At 42.3% G+C, this 18,760-nt stretch overlaps 1 protein-coding gene across 1 annotated transcript in view; it reads right to left on the reverse strand.

The window, feature by feature from the left end:
- Nucleotides 1–18,760, reverse strand: part of LOC126161823 (nucleoprotein TPR-like) — a 302,767-nt gene that overhangs the window by 162,673 nt on the left and 121,334 nt on the right. Inside the window, exons 8-9 of the mRNA XM_049917927.1 lie at nt 11,359–11,599; nt 1,230–1,336 (exon numbers count right to left, since the gene is read on the reverse strand). Of these exons, the coding sequence (XP_049773884.1) occupies nt 1,230–1,336; nt 11,359–11,599 (348 nt within the window). The remainder of the gene's footprint in view (nt 1–1,229; nt 1,337–11,358; nt 11,600–18,760) is intronic.

An 18,760-nucleotide genomic window follows, 5' to 3' on the forward strand; every position in this document is an offset into this window, starting at 1 on the left:
ATTTTTTGTTGTAGTCAGAGTCATCTGATATGGTAGGCTAATAGGGTATGTTGCCGCCAGTTTTATCACACTAGGCACCATAAGTTACACTTACTTTTTACAGCTTAAAAACTGTCTAATCTACAGTGGACAATTAACTGCACATCATCAGAACAGATGGATGTTTTCTATACAGTGTAAGTCTCTTACTGTTCTACTTACATGAAATTTAATCTCTCCCACTTTCCCTACAGATTAACCATTCAGCTACAGCAGTAACTAGCAACAATTTTCCTGACATGCATCTATTTACTTTATATACAGATAACAATAGCATATTTTATTTGTAAATAAGTTTTAGTGTCTTCTTGGTATAGGTTTAGAATACATACTAGATCATTTTTGCAATAATTTCAAGTAATAATGTCTCTTCTGTGTATTCTCAACCTAGTGCAGAAGACTACACACTGCAATTCATATTTTAGCTACATTCAACAGAAGGATCTTTTACAATGTGGGCCTACTTCATATAGTTTCTCACTGCAATTATTTAAGTCTCTTACATCATGTCTAAAACCCTCAGTTTCTGGAAACAGCTATATTCTGTGTCATCATCATCTAGGTTCACTCTAACAAGATGTCACTGTGTACTCATTTTGTCATTCACACATTCATTTCCTACGATGTGCTACTATTGAACGGTAAGCCTGACATATTGTATACTGCAGTGATAGTGAAAGGACCCGTACTTACAGTAAGTTTCTCCATTCATATTTCTGGATGGGTACACACATCACTATATAGAAACAATATGTTTTCTAGATAAAATGCAACCACAATGGACTGCTTACACAAAGATATCACATCTTATTTGAAACTGCCAAATCATCTACTAGCGTGACAATTGTGTTACCTGCAATCTGCTGTTCCATAAAATGAGTCAAGGCATTAAGCAAAAATCTGTATGGACAAGCTTTTAGGATCTTCTGCATTATGAGAGCTGCCTCTTGGTTTTATACAATACTTTTTTAATAGTCCTTTACAAATTTGAGTGAATAAGGAAAATGATGCTTTATAAAGTACCAAGTAGAACAAGGAAAATGTTTTATAAATTACTAGGTAATAGGCTCAAGGGAACAGTCACAGAAATCATATGCAAGAAACCACTACTTGGATGTAAGCAATAAATAGATGAAGGTAGAAATGAAAATTACATTTAATAAAATCACAAAGCAGATTCTATTACCTACCTTTGTGTAGCGTTCTTCAAATGTATCTTCAAGATCCTTAAGACGTGCTTGTTCTTCAGTTTTGCTGATCGTGCTGTTGCTTGTGACCTCACTGCGAGCGACATCCACTACAACAGGAAAACAATAGTTCACACCTTACAGAACTTCTACATATCTGAATTGCAATAGTCTTAGAAGACACGTTGAAAGCAACAAATGGTGTACTTAGCACATAATGTGAGTTAAGGATAAACAAACCTAAGACAAATATGTTTAAGAGTAGTACAATGGAGAATTATGGCTTGCTTAACATAAAAATTAGGAGTCACAAAGGAGTTGAAGAAGTACAAGAATTATTTTACCTAGGAAGCAAGATTATGAATTCCATATTTGTGGGGATCGACAGTCTCCAGAGGACATGAAATACAAATGTTACAAATGTGCTTGATAATGACACTTAGTCTAAATTAGCTATCACATGATTAAATAAACACCGCATTACAGCCTGCTACAGACCAGAGGGAGACCAAGAGATGAATACACTAAACAGATTCAGAAGGACGTAGGTTGCAGTAGGTACTGGGAGATGAAGAAGCTTGCACAGGATAGAGTAGCATGGAGAGCTGCATCAAACCAATCTCAGGACTGAAGACCACAACAACAACAACAACAACAACAGACCATGTTAACATTTCTTAAGATTATGAATGATGGCCGAAGCAAGCAAGGTATCAGAAGCTGACTGGCACAGGTGAAGAAAGAACTCTACTTCTATGAGGTACTGATATGGAAAATAACTGAGACTGTAGTACAACTGAGATCATAATAAAGAAAGGCTTGGGGTTATGGACATGACTACATGATGAAGGTAGAAATGGTCAATAGTGAGTATATGACTCATGGAAACACTGGGTACAAAAAACCGGTTGCGAATTTTCACACTGCTGAGGCAGAGGGCTATAGAACAGCTACCAGTTCTGCAATAAATACCAAAGTAGTGGGAGTGTTGTTCATGGCTTCTAGCAAGTGTGAAAGCATAGTTCATCTTTTCTGCATTTTTAGACCTGTCAATATATATGATAATATATATGATTTCAGCACCTTGACACTGATGGAGGATTGAGGGAAAGCTATGTTCCTTAATGACAGGGGCGACAAAGATTTTAGGTCCTTCGAATAGGCAGGTCTAACTGGGCCTGTGTGTATATCAGAGAGGAGCATATGGGGTCACTCCACAAATACATTCAAGTGAGGAGAGGGTCACTATGAAGAGTTTCCAAACTTATTCAAATTTGAAATTTCATCCTAAGTCAGTCTTCAGGGGGTTGACACCCCAACAATGGGAAAAATAATTTGGTAATTTGAATGTCTAGGGAACTGGTCGATGGCAATTGTGTATTTCAGGATGAGTTGGTTACACTGAAACCACAGATATAGGATCCCAGTTTCCCTCAGAATACTGTCAACAGTGCTCACATGAGAGGCACAAGTGGTCAACAATACCACAGTATGTCTGGCACCCACAGCCTAGTTGTGACAAGGGCAGTGTCCTTCACAATTGTAGAAGGGTGGTGTGATCGGCACCTCAAGAGGTATGGCTAAAAATGGGCTGAGCATTAAGTGACAGCTTATAACTTGTTTGAAGATAGACTTGACATAATCTTGTCTGTTTCTTGACAAGGAGCAATTTAACTGAAGGGATGGTAGAAGGCCCAAGAAAAGACTAGCCATATGGCTCCTTGAAGTTGAATCCCAAATAAGGCCAGTCTGGGAGCTATATCAAATGCAAGAGTTGTCAACACAAATGGTGGTGTTTTCCACTAGTCCATCAAGTCAATAATTCCATTTGTGGCTGTAAGGAGAAGATTACCACTCAACACCGAGTGATGACAGATGCGATTCTCCTGGACTTGAGAGGAAGTGAGGGCTGCACCGGTTCTGACCTGAAATTATCTAGCCTCTTTTGACACGATTTTTAATAGCTCTCACACGTTACATTTTCCATTCTTGATTCCTTCTGAATTAGGCATTAATGCTGCATAGTACTGCCATCCAGGGAAGCCTTGTGTTAACTCAGTACCAAAGAGAACAGTTGTAATTATTACGTTTAAGTTTGTAGGTGCGAAATGATTAACTCTTAATGCACAGTCTTTTCCAAAAAAGAGAGTATAGGGCTTTTAGAGGGATGTTTAAGTGAAAACACAAGTGACAATCGTTTTTGCTGATTATAGCAGTTCATTTGTAAATAATTCGAATGAAATGATGGAAACAGTCCATCCTAAAGAGTTTCAAGAACTATCATACAACAAAAAGTTTTGCATTGTAATGCTTATGTAAATATATTTAAATGGAAGTGCAGTTTTTGTTTTAATGTAAACCCAGTGGTTTCAATGTTTCCACGGGGAGACATAATATTTATATATTATGTTCATTAAAGATTTTTCTATGGCAATTTTATGTTTTTTGTGCTTGTTTGCAGATCTGAGGATGGCTGCATTGACAACTGAAAATTGTCTAGCTACCAAATTTTAATTTTTATATATGTGTGCAATCTAGACTATTAAAATATTTTTTTACATTTTAACAAAGTACCATTCATGCCAATCAAAAAAGACAACAAATAAGATGTTGGATCTAGTATAATTCTTCAGTTATTTGAGCAGTATGTTTGGGAGGCTGAACGTTCATAAGCCATCAAAGAAGGTTGTTTCTTTGCCTGCTACTATGACAGTAAGTCACCTATAAGTCAGATATGGTTGAAAATTTTGAGCAAGTATTATTTGTGACCATATCAAGATGTTGAAGATTGTGTATTGAGTCAGGGGCTGAAACTGCGGTATGGGATGCATTAAGAGCTTAAAGTGAAACAAAAAGGCTCATAATATGCATCAGAAAAGTTCACAGTAAAAGATAGGTGGGCATCCTCCATCCATTGTTTACATGCTTGGAAGATGGAAGCATAGGAAGTACATACTAATGCCACAGCAAACTAGGTCATTATAACATTTTGCAAGGACAGATGGGACAGTGGAGATTCTATACCATCAATTAACAGACCAGGGAAGGTAATCAACCACTGTTGGCCTAGTAGCTCAGGGAGCTTGGCCCACACCTGCATGAAGTCTTTGTGTTCCTAATATTATTTTTGCCTTTGGTTACTTGAAAATCAAGCCCCTGCATGCACCTGATTGAAGTTTATGAAGGTTGTCATCGAGAGATGTTGTTTACACCTTGATAATCTAAGATTGTCACCAGAATTTCTCCAGTCCACTACTGCACCAGCTGCCAGACGGAGACCTATTTGCCTGGAGATGCCTTGTACTACTGTTATGTGGCAGCTTTCCGCTAGGTTGCCATCTAAAACCTATTTCACTCAACAGAATCCATCCCATTAGCAAGTAGAAGACCTTGCGGTTGAGGTGTTTTTTTATCAGATCCGTACCAACCTCATCATTTGGGTGGTTAAGCCAAGATCCACGTTTCCAGTGACTCTCAACATAACAGCACACTTCTGGAAAGTGATCACTAAATTACGCCTAGATATCACAGTTATAAAGGGCTGGAGACACTCACCAGTTGCCAGCTCAGCTCAGGAACCTCAGGTCTGCCAAATCTGCACCCAAACAGACAAAGAAGACTGAGTTCTCAAGAGTTTCTTGCCATTTGGCATGACATAGCAGGCATGTTTGACTTACTGAACGCCACTGAAATGAACAGCATTAACCACCCCCCCCCCCTTTTCCTCCAGCTCAAGTGAAACAGGATGAGATGGCTTTGGAGATACTTTTTTAAATTTTTTGCTATTTTTGGTTAGCTGTTAATATTCTCGACAGCTTAATTTCAAATTACAGTGCTCTTCTTTTGTTTTCTGGTTGAACACTAAGCACAATCTTCATGGCGTGTGGTTCTCTGACCACTGGTATTCGGCATCCTCATTTCTGGAGTTTGCCCACTACTGAGGTATGCTGATCCTATTTGCTACTGCAGGTGCTTATGCCAACAATGTTTGTTATGACCTAGTTACCGACAGATATGATAGGAGAGACCTTTTTTGTTGCTGATGTGAATGATTTTGGAAGGCAGGTGGCTGTATTGTTTTTAAATCCTTCTTTGCCTCAGAGTATGGAATGTATTGCTTGACTTCAATCTCATGGATTTTCTTCTCATCAATAATTACCAGGCAGTCTTAGTTCCATGTAGGGTAGCTATTGTTTTTAAATCCTTCTTTGCCTCAGAGTATGGAATGTATTGCTTGACTTCAATCTCATGGATTTTCTTCTCATCAATAATTACCAGGCAGTCTTAGTTCCATGTAGGGTAGCTATTGAAACAACTGACATATTTAAACTTTACACTGGATAATAGGTTCAGAAGCATGTAGATGGGATCTGTCATATGTAGCCTGGCAAGTGCTTGATGTGGTTGAATGCCCAAATCTTTTGAACTTACAACAGCGCATAGAGTTGGGAATGTAGGAACGGATTTTTCGGGCAATCGAATCTACTGAGTTTAGGTCTGTTAATGGTAAGTATAAACATTGCAATCTTACCTAGTTCTTACAAACCTTCTTACAAAGAAGAAGACAGCAACCAGCCACTATTAATACTGCTATTTACTTAGGTAAATAGCGCCGTTACCGGTTTCGAACTGGCAAGTTCATCATCAGACGGCTGTTCACATGATTTTCAAGATACACTTTACATTATCGTCCGTATCCGATCTTTATTCTTCCACTGTGGCGAAGTATTTTTGGTGTGTTGTTGCCGTCGAAAATTCCGTGTGATTTTGTTGCAAAGTTGCAGGATTGTATTTACCCAGCCACGGCCTCACCATGTCAGTTTTAGACAAAATAGCAGCTCAATAAACCTGTTTCACAAAATTATTAACTTCACTGAACTTTCTAAAAAATTGCCACTACTGAAGCAGCTCATTTGTATCAAAGCAAGAACATTGTTCTTGCAACTGACAACTTCTTTGTGTAACAGCATAGGCTTCCACAGCCAGTCATGATCAGACCAAGAGGAAGGCCATTATGAATTCTTTGTGTAGTTAACTTATGATTAGTATTCTTCAAGCATTTTAGAATTCAGTAGCTTGTCTACTTGATCATCTCTTGCTGTTTCAACCAACAGTGTGTCATTTCTTAATCTTCTTTATTAAATTTGAGTGCCCCTGCTAGTTGTTCCAAAGCTTTATTTATGTGGAACAGGGATAATTTTTTAAAGTTTCCTTCTTTTTTCTCAATAACTATAAACATAAAAGCAAACCCAGAAATGCTTCACATGTGCTAAATATGAGTGGGAAATGGAAATATGTCCTAAGGTGGAGTATCCACCAGAATTGTGTCAGGATGCAAATTTCAGGTCCTCATTGCGACTTTTCCCTACTTTCAAGGCATGGCATTCAAAATTATAATAAATCATACAGAACATGAATGAAAAATAATTCTTTGTTTTTTTATCTGGTTTTTATTATTATTTTTTTAAGTTTTTTAATTTTTTAAATTTTTTGTGCACTATACAATTACAAAACTTCAGAATATACAACACTTTTCATTTGTTGGATACAGTGTGGTTTGAGTATGAATTGGTTTTCTGAGTTACCAGTTCGTGAAATGCCAACATACGACTGTTTTGCAAAAAATTCCAACATATTTGAATGCCTGACCTTGAGCCTTCTTTATTGTTACTTCAAACGAAACCTTGATTTGTTAAATATAATGGGTAAATAAGTTGGGGTCATTAGTTTATGCAGTATGAGAGAGACTACTCTAGCTGCTGGAATCATGAGAATAGTAGCTTCAATGACATTATTTCACATACTTTTAATCTATGAGCAGATAGCATTATAAAGTTTCAGGTGATTCAGATTGTGTAGTAAAATTCTAAACATAAGACAATAAGCCACAAATATAGCTTTCCTAATATACAGGTCATCTGTTAAAATCAAGTACGAAGAAGAAAACAAAATGGCACATTGTTGTGTACACATTTTTTGTTTAAGATTATACATGATCCAGTCACATTAATGTGACTACTGCCTATGTTCCACATTACTGTCCAATAACCAATCAGAAATGGCAGGCAGCAGTGCAGGGTACATAATGCATTTAGGTTGACGCAGAAAACAGGACAATTGTTCTTCTAATGTGGAAACAGAGCGATTTATCTGATGTCGAAAAGGATATGAACACTGTCTTTTGGGCCAAGCATTTCCTAAATGGCTAAGTTTGTAAACAATTCGTGTGCTGACATGGTTAAAGTAGACTATGTATGGCAAAATGACGTTATCCAAAGCTAGTACGGAGGCAACGGTGGTGCACTATAGGCCATAGATAAGAGGGATGAATGAAGGCTGTAGGGGCATGTATGGGTGAACCGAGGTGCAACTACTGAGCAACTGAACGTCCAAATGAACCAAGGGACTACAAACTGTGTCTCCTCAATGACCATTCACTGAACACTGCTAAGTACCTGCCTCAGACACCCAAACTGACTGCTGCTCATCGGCAAGAAGGCTGAAATTTGCAGGTCACTACTGCAACTGGACATCCACCAATTGGTGACAGTTGGCCTTTTCCGATGAATCACATTTTTTGCTCCATCAGACAGACGGCCACTGGTATGCACGGCCCTGCAACAACTGTCAGAGAGGTCCAGGCCAGATGAGAGATGTTATGGTCTGAGGAATGATATTGGGGTATCTCCTGGGATGGCACAGTGGATCAGCCCAATTATCCTCCTATCCTTGGCGACCATTTCCTCCTCTACATGCAGTTTGAGTTTTCTCAGCATAATGCCATCTACCAGCAGGACAATGCAATTTGTCACACAGCTCACACTGCAAATACATGGTTTGAAGAGCACCAGGATGAATTTACCGCACTCCTCTGGCCACTAAACTCCCTATATTTAAAATCTAATCGAGAACCTGTGGGACCACCTCAACTGGGCTTTTCACACCATGGATCCTCAACCGAGGAAACCAGTACAGCTGGAAATGACACTGGAGTCAGCATGGCTCCACATCCTGATTGGTACCTTCCTAAACTTTTCTGACACTCTTCCTGGACATCCCGCGGCAGTCCACATTGCAAAAGGTGATTATTCAGGTTTTTTAAGGGTGGTCACATTAATGTGTCTGGACAGTGTACATGGCAAAGTAATGTATTAATGTATATGAGAGAAACCATTTGTCTAATGGTTTAAATGCCCTGCTAACATAGTTAAGAGCAAATGTGAGAAAGAAAACGAAACCACACTTTTCATAGCACAGCATTTTCTTTCTCATAGTCTGTTTTAATGGAAAACCTATAAATTGTTGTTTTTATATCCTATGCCCATCCAAATGTTTATTAGAGTATTGTGTAAAACTCTGAAATAAAGTGGTGAAGAATGTCTCAAGATCTTTGTTAACAATGTTTCCCCTTTGTATATTAGTATAGATTATTCAGCACAGGATATAGTCTGTTATAGCTATAAGGACTTGTTTTAATAGATTTCTCAGATTAGCTGGCATTGATTGCTTAGCACTGACAATTGACTTATCGCCATGGGTCACACCTTCATCACCAGTGAGCTACACACAAATTTAACAATGAAATTTCCTCCATATAGTGCCACATCATACTGTAAAATAACTGTGACTGAACAAAACTGATATTTTTAACATGGGTGCAGTATCCGTCCTCTGGTTCTAATCATGACACTGTGTACTGGATAAAAGTGAAATGCTTCACAAAGGGAAACAAGGAGCAGTGTTAAGTTACTAATATCACGAAAATATCACTGAAGAACTAGCCACACTCTTTGAATGGCTGATGTATTTCACTGTAACTAGTTTTCAGGCAGGGCCCAGTGACAGATGGCAGCACAGATTTCTCGTACAAATTTCACACATTTGTCACGAGGAAAGGTTTTGTTTTATACAGCACAGCAAAGAGGTCTGCATCACTGATACGTGACATACTGAACATGAACTAGACTAAAGGCACGATGGTGGACGTGTATCTGACATGAATGAAATTCGTATTTCCTGGTCTGTGACCACAAGTCAACATTATACTGGAAGCAAACTTAACAAACTGCAGTAAATGTAAGTCCCCACTGTGTAGGTCTGCAGTAAGAACTGCATTTATCAGTCTCTAAATTGACATGAACATAGAGTACAAATAAACAACTCTCATGAAATACAAAGGTTTAATGTACAAATATTCTTTACCTCCTAAATAACCAACAAAAATAATTGAGGAGAGAGAAAATGTGAAAGAAATTGGGGGAAGGAGGGGGGGTGCAAGAAGATGAAATGGCTGAGAAGTAACATTTACCTATTGGATACAAAATAGGATAGCATGTAGTATCAGTGACATCCAAACACTCTTTCTGTAATGGGTCGTTGCAAAGAATTTTCACTAGTCACAGCGAAGAGCATGTATGTTTTCCTACAGGATGCATATTATTATTAACTTCTTTGCAGTCTAAGATTGAATGAACCAGTTCATATTAATTGGAACTCTAGATAAGGCACAGGGGGAAAGATTGCATATTTGGGCAAAACTTTATACACATTTCTGGCCTTCAAAATTGCAATAAATGTCAAATTGACATGAAGTATACCACATGCTGGTATACGCAAATGGTTATTATTCCAGCACTGCTGCACAAAGAAGAGTGAGTACGATCATCAACATATTGTACACAAGGGAAGAATATGCAGCAAGTTTCTCATTCAGAAATTACATTTGATTGATGGTTGTTTGTGAAAAGATTGTGTTATGCCACACGCAAGAAGGGGAACATCTACCAGCATGTGTAAGAATTTAACAGTGGCAGGGCTGGGGGCGACTGAGATTGCAGTTAATCAATCCGAGATACTACTTCTGGCGACATTTGGGTTCCATGACCGTTGATGAATATGATATTGATGCGTTCAAGAGGGTCACACTCAATGTTGTGAAGAATCTCAATGGTTCCGTATGACTTGCACCCACGAGAACAGACACACCGTGCTGGATTGTACAATCACGTCACACGCCTCGAGCCAGGAAACAAGCTAATTTGTATGAAGAAAAGTATCCACGACAATCCAAGGATGTCTGGATCACCACGAACTGCCAGAACAGCGAAAATTTTTGTGGCTTCCCTTGACAAGGCAGCTGAAAGCCACTTGCCAACAGTGTTGTGTCCAATGACAAAACCAGGCACCGAAGCAACACAATACCATCTTTTCAGATGAGTCTCAGTTCTACACATAGCATCACAACAGACATACCTGTATGTGAAGGCTCCAAGGAAAATGAATGTTGCTCACTGCAGTCATGCTCACCCTTTGGGCCCAGCATGCTGTTAAGATTATACAGGGTGTCTTTGGGTACACAACATGATCACCTATCATTTACAGTGCTGGTAATTTGGACACACATTTCTGATGTGTTAAAACTGGTGGCTGAACCCTACATTTGAGGTCTCCATGTTGGCACCTTTCAATGAGACAATGTGAGACCACTTGTTGCCTGTACTGTCTTAACAAACCTCAGTACAGAGGGTGTTCAACTGTTGTTCTGGCCCAAACCTGCATCAGATTTCTCACCCGCAGAATGCATTTGGCCATTGGCTGCTGAGAGACTGGCATGCCATTACTCACCAGCCACTATGATTAATGAATTCTGGCACAGAGTTGAAACAGAATAACCCATGTGTCACCCGAGCTCAGTTCGTCTTGATTCCCATCCTGACAAAAGCCATTGTTACTGCCAGGGAGGCAACGCTGTGTACTAAATTTTGCACCCCATATACACACAAATAATTAATCAATTTCATCATTTATTCTTCCTGCTATGCTGTATACATACAACACGTAAAATTTCATTATTTACTAAACTTCTGGAGTTGCAATTTTAATGACCAGCATTTTATATTAATGCTGTTCAAGATGTGAAAACACCTTATGGAAACAATGCAAGAATTGAAGCCGTTAAATTTCTTGCAACACTTTGGAAGGGGGGGGGGGGGAATCCAAGTCCAAAAAAAGGCATAAAATGTTTGAGCTCTTGTTTCTCTCTCTACACACTGTTCAACATCTACTTTAATAATAGTAGAACAACAATTCGTTTACAAATTGATACAGCAATTAGTTATTTAGTATAGCTCACCTGCAGCTTCCCTTTCAAATTCTGTTATGCGGCTTCTCATCTGTGCTATTTCTTCCTTCTGTTGAGAATTTTCTGTCTCAAGTGACTGCACTTCCACAATCTTTTTGTCCAGGGAGGATGCCACTGTTTGCAATTCTTCTTGAGTAGATGCTAAATGCTTTCGTGTCTCTTGCAACTGCTGCTCTAGGTCACTAACAGCCTCTTGAAGCTTTGAAATTGTTTCACCACGAAGTTTTAGTGCCTGGTTACAAAAAATGTTATACAGTAGTGGATGGTATTACTCTCAGAATACAATGTGTCACTGTTAATAACAGAAATACTTGCCACCTCCTCCTCCCAAGTACACACACACACACACACACACAGACAGAGAAAGAAAGAGAAAGAGAGAGAGAGAGAGAGAGAGAGAGAGAGTGAGTGAAGGGAGGGTTGTTTGGTTGGTTGGTTTAAAAGGGTGGAAAAGGGACCAAACGGCGATGTCATCGGTTCCTTGTTCCCAGTAGAACAATTACCCAACAAGAAAACCACAGAGACAGGCAAGAAACAAACAGGGAGAAGAGATTAAAAACAAGCAAGCAGATTACCATGGCTGGCTGACCATGAGAATAAAAAAGGAGAAGCCAGCCACTCTGCAACGCATTGAAACCTCCACACTAAAAGCCACAGCGACACTGAGGTGGGTCCTCGCGACGGAGGAGGTAACCAGGTGTCAGCCAAGTATGGTCAATGCGGAATCGACAAAGGGCAACTGATTCACTGTGAGAAGCCCTTAGGGAAGTCTTCCACGCATTTGCAGTCTCCTTAATGACACACAGTTTGTTGTGCGTTCTGTTATGCCACTCCATCTCCCAAAGCCGAAAACCCTTGCGGACTAAGACAAGAGATGCCCATCTCCAGGAGCGGTTTCCACTTAGCCTGTTTCGCCAGCCTGTCAGCAAGTTCGTTTCCTGGGATTCCGACATGTCCTGAGGTCCACACAAACACCACTGAACGACTGGACCGTTCCAGGGCAGAGATGGACTCCTGGATGTTCGCTACCAAAGGATGGCGAGGGTAGCACTGGTTGATAGCTTGTAAGCTGCTCAGGGAGTGAGAACAGAAGGAACAACTCAATAGAACAGGAACGGATGTACTGAAGTGCACGAGGTATGGCTACAAGACCTGCAGTCAATACACTGCAGCCAGTGGGCAAGGAATGCTGTTCAATATGGCCTCTGTGGACATAGGCGAAACCGACATTAGCATCAGCCATCGTGTCATCAGTGCAAACAACTTCAGAGCCCCGGAGCATGTCATGAATCGAGAGGAAGTAACAGTGGAGAGTGGCGGGTTAACGGAGTCCTTAGGGCCATACAAAAGGTCCAGACGAAGCTTCAGCCAAGGTGTACATGAATGAACCTCAAGTAGAGGTGGTAAAGGGAAGGACTACAGTTCGGAGAGAAAGGATCACACACAAACCGCAATTGGAGCCCTGACCTGGGCCACCGATGCGAGAGATGAACTGCCGCAAGCGGGAAAAGGAGACAGTAATTCGGATGCTTAGGTGAACTACGAATGTGTGCAACATAACTGGCAAGCAGTTGTGCATGTTGGATCCACAATGGAGAGGGACTCCCGCCTCCACCAGGACACTGGTCACTGGACTCGTTCTAAAAGCTCTCGTCGCCAGGCAAATTCCACAGTAGTGCACTGAGTCGAGTAAACACAATGCTGAGGGCGCCGCCAAACCATAAACCAGACTCCCATAGTCAAGGCAGGATTGAACAAGAACTCTGTACAGCTGCAGCAGTGTAGAGTGATCTGCTTCCCAGTTGTTGCTCAGGCAGTGGAGAGCATTTAGGTGCTGCCAACACTTGCACTTAAGCTGACGAAGGTGGGGTAGCGAAGTCAATCAGGCATTGAAAACCAGTCCTAAGAATAGAAACGTCTCCAATACAGTGAGTGGATCATCATTAAGATACAGTTCAGGTCTAGGATGAACAATACAATGCTGACAGAAGTGCATGACACATGACTTCGCAGCTGAAAACTGGAAGCCGTGGGCTATAGCTAATGACTGCTCCCTGTAGGCGCTGCTCAGTAACACCAGTACTGGAGGAGCAATATGAAATGCAGAAGTCATCTGCATACAGAGAAGATGAGACTGACAGCCCTGCTGCTAGGCCATTAAAGGCCGCTAAAGATAGAGATATACTCAATATGGAGCCCTGTGGACCTCCATTCTCCTGAATACAGGGGGGGGAGGGGGAGGGGGCGGGGGCGGGGACGGGTCTGTGATAGGCACCAACTTGGACACGGAAATTACGGAGTGACAGGAAGTTTTGGATAAAAATCGGGAGTGGGCACCGGAGACCCCAGTCATACAATGAGGCACGGATATGATGTCACCAAGTCGTGTTGTATTCTTTAGGTAAGTCAAAAAAGACAGCAACCAGGTGTTGGTATCTGGGAAAGGCTGTTCAGATGGCAGACTCAAGGGACACAAGATTATCAGTGGTAGAGCGACCCTTGCAGAAGCCGCCCTGACATAGAGCCAGTAGGCCACGTGACTCCAGGACCCAACCGAACCGCCGATACACCATACATTCCAGCAGCTTACAGAGAACATTGGTGAGGCTGATGGGCCGATAGCTATCCACATCAAGCAGATTTTTATCGGGTTTTAGTGCTCTCCCGCCATTGCAATGGAAAGGCGCCATCGCACCAGATCCGGTTGAAGATGACAGGGATATATCGCTTGTAGTCAGACGAGAGATGTTTAATCATCTGACTGTGGATACGATCTGGCCCAGGAGCTGTGTCGGGGCATTGTGCAAGGGTGCTGAGGAGCTCTCACTCTGTAAATGTTGTGTTATAGGGTTCACTGTGGCGTGTCGTGAACAAGAGGACTTCCCTTTCCATGCACCATTTGAGGGTGCGAAAGGTTGGGGGTTAGTTCTCCGATGTAAAGGCTCGAGAAAAGTGCTCAGCAATTGCATTTGCATCAGTAGAGACCATGACATTGATGTTAATGCCAGGGACACTTGTTGGGGTCTGGTACCCAAAAAGACGTTTGACCTTCATCCACACTTGGAAAGGTGATGTATGGCATCCAATGGTCAACATGGGCCTCTCCCAAAACTCCTGTTTCCATTGTTTTAAAGGCAGGCAAACACGGGCATGGAGCTGCTTAAAGACTATTAGGTGCTCTAGGGAAGGGTGCCACTTACATCACTGTAGAGCTTGCCGACGCTCTTTAATTGCCTCAGCAACTTCTGGCGACCACCAAGGGACTGTCTTTCGCCGTGGGCATCCTAGAGAATGAGAGATCGCATTTTCTGCCACAGACAACAGACATCATCGTTGTAGTGACCTGCTCAATCACAACATCGATGGCACCATGTGGGGGAGATTCACAGGTGACAACAGAGGTGAAGGCCATGTGGGGGAGATTCACTGGTGACAGCAGAGGTGAAGGCTACCCAGTCTGCCTTGTTTAAAGCCCATCTGGGTAGGCGTCCGTGGACATGACGCCAGGGGAGTGACAGGAAGATGGGGAAGTGGTCACTAACACACAGGTCGTCATGTGCTCTCCAGTGGATAGATGGAAGAAGTCCTGGGCTGCAAATTGATAAATCAATGGTCGAGTAACTACCATGAGCCACACTAAAATGTGTGGCAGCCCCAGTATTTAAGAGGGAGAGGTTGAGCTGGGACAGTAAATTTTCGACATCTCTGCCATAGCCAGTAAGTATGGTGCTACCCCTCAAGGGGTTATGGACATTAAAATCTCCCAAAAGCAGTGCAGCCAATACGTTCAGGGGTACCACACCATCTGGAGGGAGATATACGCTGCAGACAGTTACTTCCTGCATCGTCCATATCCTGACAGCCACAGCTTGAAGAGGAGATGGAGGGGGAACAGGTTCACTACATACTGAGTTCAGGACATAAACGCAACTTCACCTGACACACTATTATATTCGCTACGGTTCTTGTAATATCTCCTGAAGTCACGAAGGGCAAGGGTCTGCACTGGCGGGAACCAGGTTTCCTGGAGGGCAATGCAGAAAACAGGTGTAAAGCTTAACAGTTGCCGTAGCTCAGCCAGATGGTGGAAAAAACCGCCGCAATTCCACTGGAGGATGAAACACTCAATGAGGCAGTCTACACCTCAGGGTAACCTGCTGCCACTGACTTATTTCCGGAACAGGCTATATCCATTGTGTCTGAGGGTTTGGTGAGATCTAGGTCCTCGGTGGACGCCAGAATCTTTACCTCATCCTCAGATGCAGAGCTTGTAGGCAGCAGTGGTGTGGGTGCCACCACAATTCCCTTGGTCTTGGGGGTCATATTTCTGGATTTCTCTCACTGATCCGTGGGTTTCTCTGGCTGGGAGAGTTTCACTCATTCAGTCTCCGGGACTGAGGATGATCATGAAGCCCTACGACCAGCTGCTATTGGGCACTTCAGCCACTGGCAGGTGTCATTCTCCCAATAGCAGAAACCTTGGAAGGGAGTGATCCAAGGGACCCCTTCCTAGCGAGAGGAGCCAAAGAAGACTTACGTTTCTTCGGCTGAGAAGTGGGGACTGGTGTCCCTGATGGTTGGGGTGACAGTACTCCCGAGGTAGGTGGTGCAGGAGCAACAAGGAGGGAAGTGCCCCCCCCCCCCCACCAACAAGGGGGTAGGTGTAGTCTTCCGGCTCTGAGAGCCGAATGCAACTCGCAGAACTGATGGGGCTACAACTGTTCTCGTAGTGACGGCACAATAGCCACAGGATGTAGACACTCAAATTTCCTTTTGGCCTCAGTGTAGGTCAGTCAGTCCAGGGTCTCATATTCCATGATTTTCCTTTCTCGCTGTAAAATCCTGCAGTCTGGTGAGCAAGGGGAATGATGACACAGATGGGAGGCGCGGCACATGGAGTATTGGGATGGGATAGACGTCCACAATCTCGACATGAGATGCTGGAAGTACAGTGGGAAGACATATGGCAGAACTTCCAGCATCACATGTCGAGATTGTGGACATCCATCCCCTCCCAATACTCCATACTCCACCACACTGGGGGAGGGATATATGGCTTGACATCATAGTGGTAGACCATCACCTTGACCTTCTCGGGTAATGTGTCACCCTCGAAGGCCAAGATGAAGGTACCAGTGGCAACCTGATTATCCCTCAGACCCTGACGGACGCACTGAACGAAATGAACTCCTCGTCGCTCTAAGTTGGCACGCAGCTTGTCGTCAGACTGCAAAAGATGATCCCTGTGGAATATAATACCCTGGAACATATTTAAGCTCTTATGAGATGTGATGGAAATGGAAACATTCCCCAACTTGTCACAAGTGAGTAATGCCCGTGACTGGGCACAGGATGCCGTTTTTATCGACTGACCCTGACCTCATTTTGGACAAGCCCTCCACCTCCCCAAACTTGTCCTTTAAATGCTCTACAGAAAACTGAGGCTTCATTGAGACAAAGGAGCCCCATCAGCTCTCGTGCATACGAGGTACCATGGTGAATAAGGTTTGTTGCCATCCTTAGTCTGGCAATCCTCCCAGGGTGCGGCCAGGGAAGGGAACGAGGGAAACGATTTAGAATCATACTTCCTTGCATTGTACTGAGACTTGGAACACTTAGAGACTGCTGGTATTTGATCACCAGCAAGTGATGACGTGGTATGTTTTATTGCACGTCATCTGCCCGGATGCCACCCACCCCGACCAGGGGCCTTCCCGACGGGTGCCACCCAGCTGCAGCAAAGACCACCTGGCAGGGTGGCCATTGCTGGGAGTCCGATGCCCCAAGGTGACAGGCGATTCCTGTGTAGTCAGGGGGCTACAACCAACAGGGTACATAACAGACCCACCACAAAGGACTGGCTACCATGCTGGATATGAGGTGCAAAGAATTCCATGGTCATCATTGGCTCAGAAAATGACACTGCACAGTGGGTGGAAGAAAGCGCACCCTGGAAGGTGTCCTCACTCAAGAGATGGAGGATAAGCAGGACTGCAATGCTACGATGAGAAAGTGGGCTAAAGATGTCAATGAACGATGAGCACAATGCACTATGTAAGGCGCCCTTCCCCAATTGGCTCGCTCTTTGGGAAAATTTAGGAAGATGGAGGTCGAACCCGACAGGGGACCATCACATAAAGGCTGAAAGGTGTGAGACTCCTTTTAGTCACCTCTTACGACAGGCAGGAGTATGTCTGGCCTATTCTACCCTTGGGCCCGCAGGGGGGAGGAGGGAGAATGTATGACAGCTGAAATTAAGTTCACAAAGCACCAGAAATTGCTTTCCATTGGTCTACAAATACACAAAAAAGAACTAATGTATGTCCATTGTAATAATTTGCCCAAAGTGATTCCAATACACATACATGCTATTTGGTGCATTTCTTTAATTGGTTGTCAAAACTCAGTGCATAGGTAATCAACATCACAAATTTTAAGGCTTATAACACATAATTTGACACAATTTTATCACAACTTTAATTAAAACAACTGCTAAAATAAACATTTAAACACAGCCTAAACTTCTTGTCCTGCTCATCTCCTGACTCTCTGTGTAATGGGAATTTGCTTTGACTATGGAACTTTTATTTCTGGGTCTGCATAATTTTCTTGTGACCAGTGTTACATTACAAGGAACGGGTGTATGGGAAGGGATGGTGGTATCATTTCTTCCACTTATCAATCACAGTAGTAGCAATGGTAGTGAATGTAGGAGTACAATTGAGAAAATACTGAATTTTGAACTTCTAAACTGAGATATCTATATTTAAGGAGGGATTATTGTTTTGTGGGTGTTCCTAATTGAGGTATTTTTCGCAAAACTCTAAAACTGCTATAATTTTGTTTAATTAGACATATGATGGCAGAGTGTCACTGATTATCAGATATCATAAGACAATTTCATTCTGTTACAACTGCAAAGCTTTCAAAACTTGTTCAATAAAATTATGGGATGCAACTGTATCCCGTAAGTCTCCTTTGCTTGTATTTCTGCTTAGAGCCATCAAGCCATTTTCTGAGCCATAAGACCGATGGTGTAGCCTTATCACCCACCTAATAAACATGGCACTTGCACTATCCACCTAATAAACATGGGACTTGCACTATCAGGCATGTGGACACAAAATCACAGCTGCACAAATGTCATTTGGGTAGCGATGATGTAGACTAATGATGGCTAGGTGATTTTGTAAGAACTCATAGAAAAGACAACAATAAACTATGGGAGAGGTATAATTTTTGTTATGTCAGTGAGGATGACAATGAAAAGCAGGATTCATCTGTAATAAATTTTTATATAGATGTGCAAGGACTTGACATACTATGGGGATTAAATAACATGCTTACTGTGTGAGCTGCTGCATCGTAATGGAAACTTAAATGTAACATAAAG

This window comes from Schistocerca cancellata, chromosome 2 (genome assembly GCF_023864275.1).
Source record: "Schistocerca cancellata isolate TAMUIC-IGC-003103 chromosome 2, iqSchCanc2.1, whole genome shotgun sequence".
NCBI classification, from domain to species: Eukaryota; Metazoa; Arthropoda; class Insecta; order Orthoptera; family Acrididae; genus Schistocerca; species Schistocerca cancellata.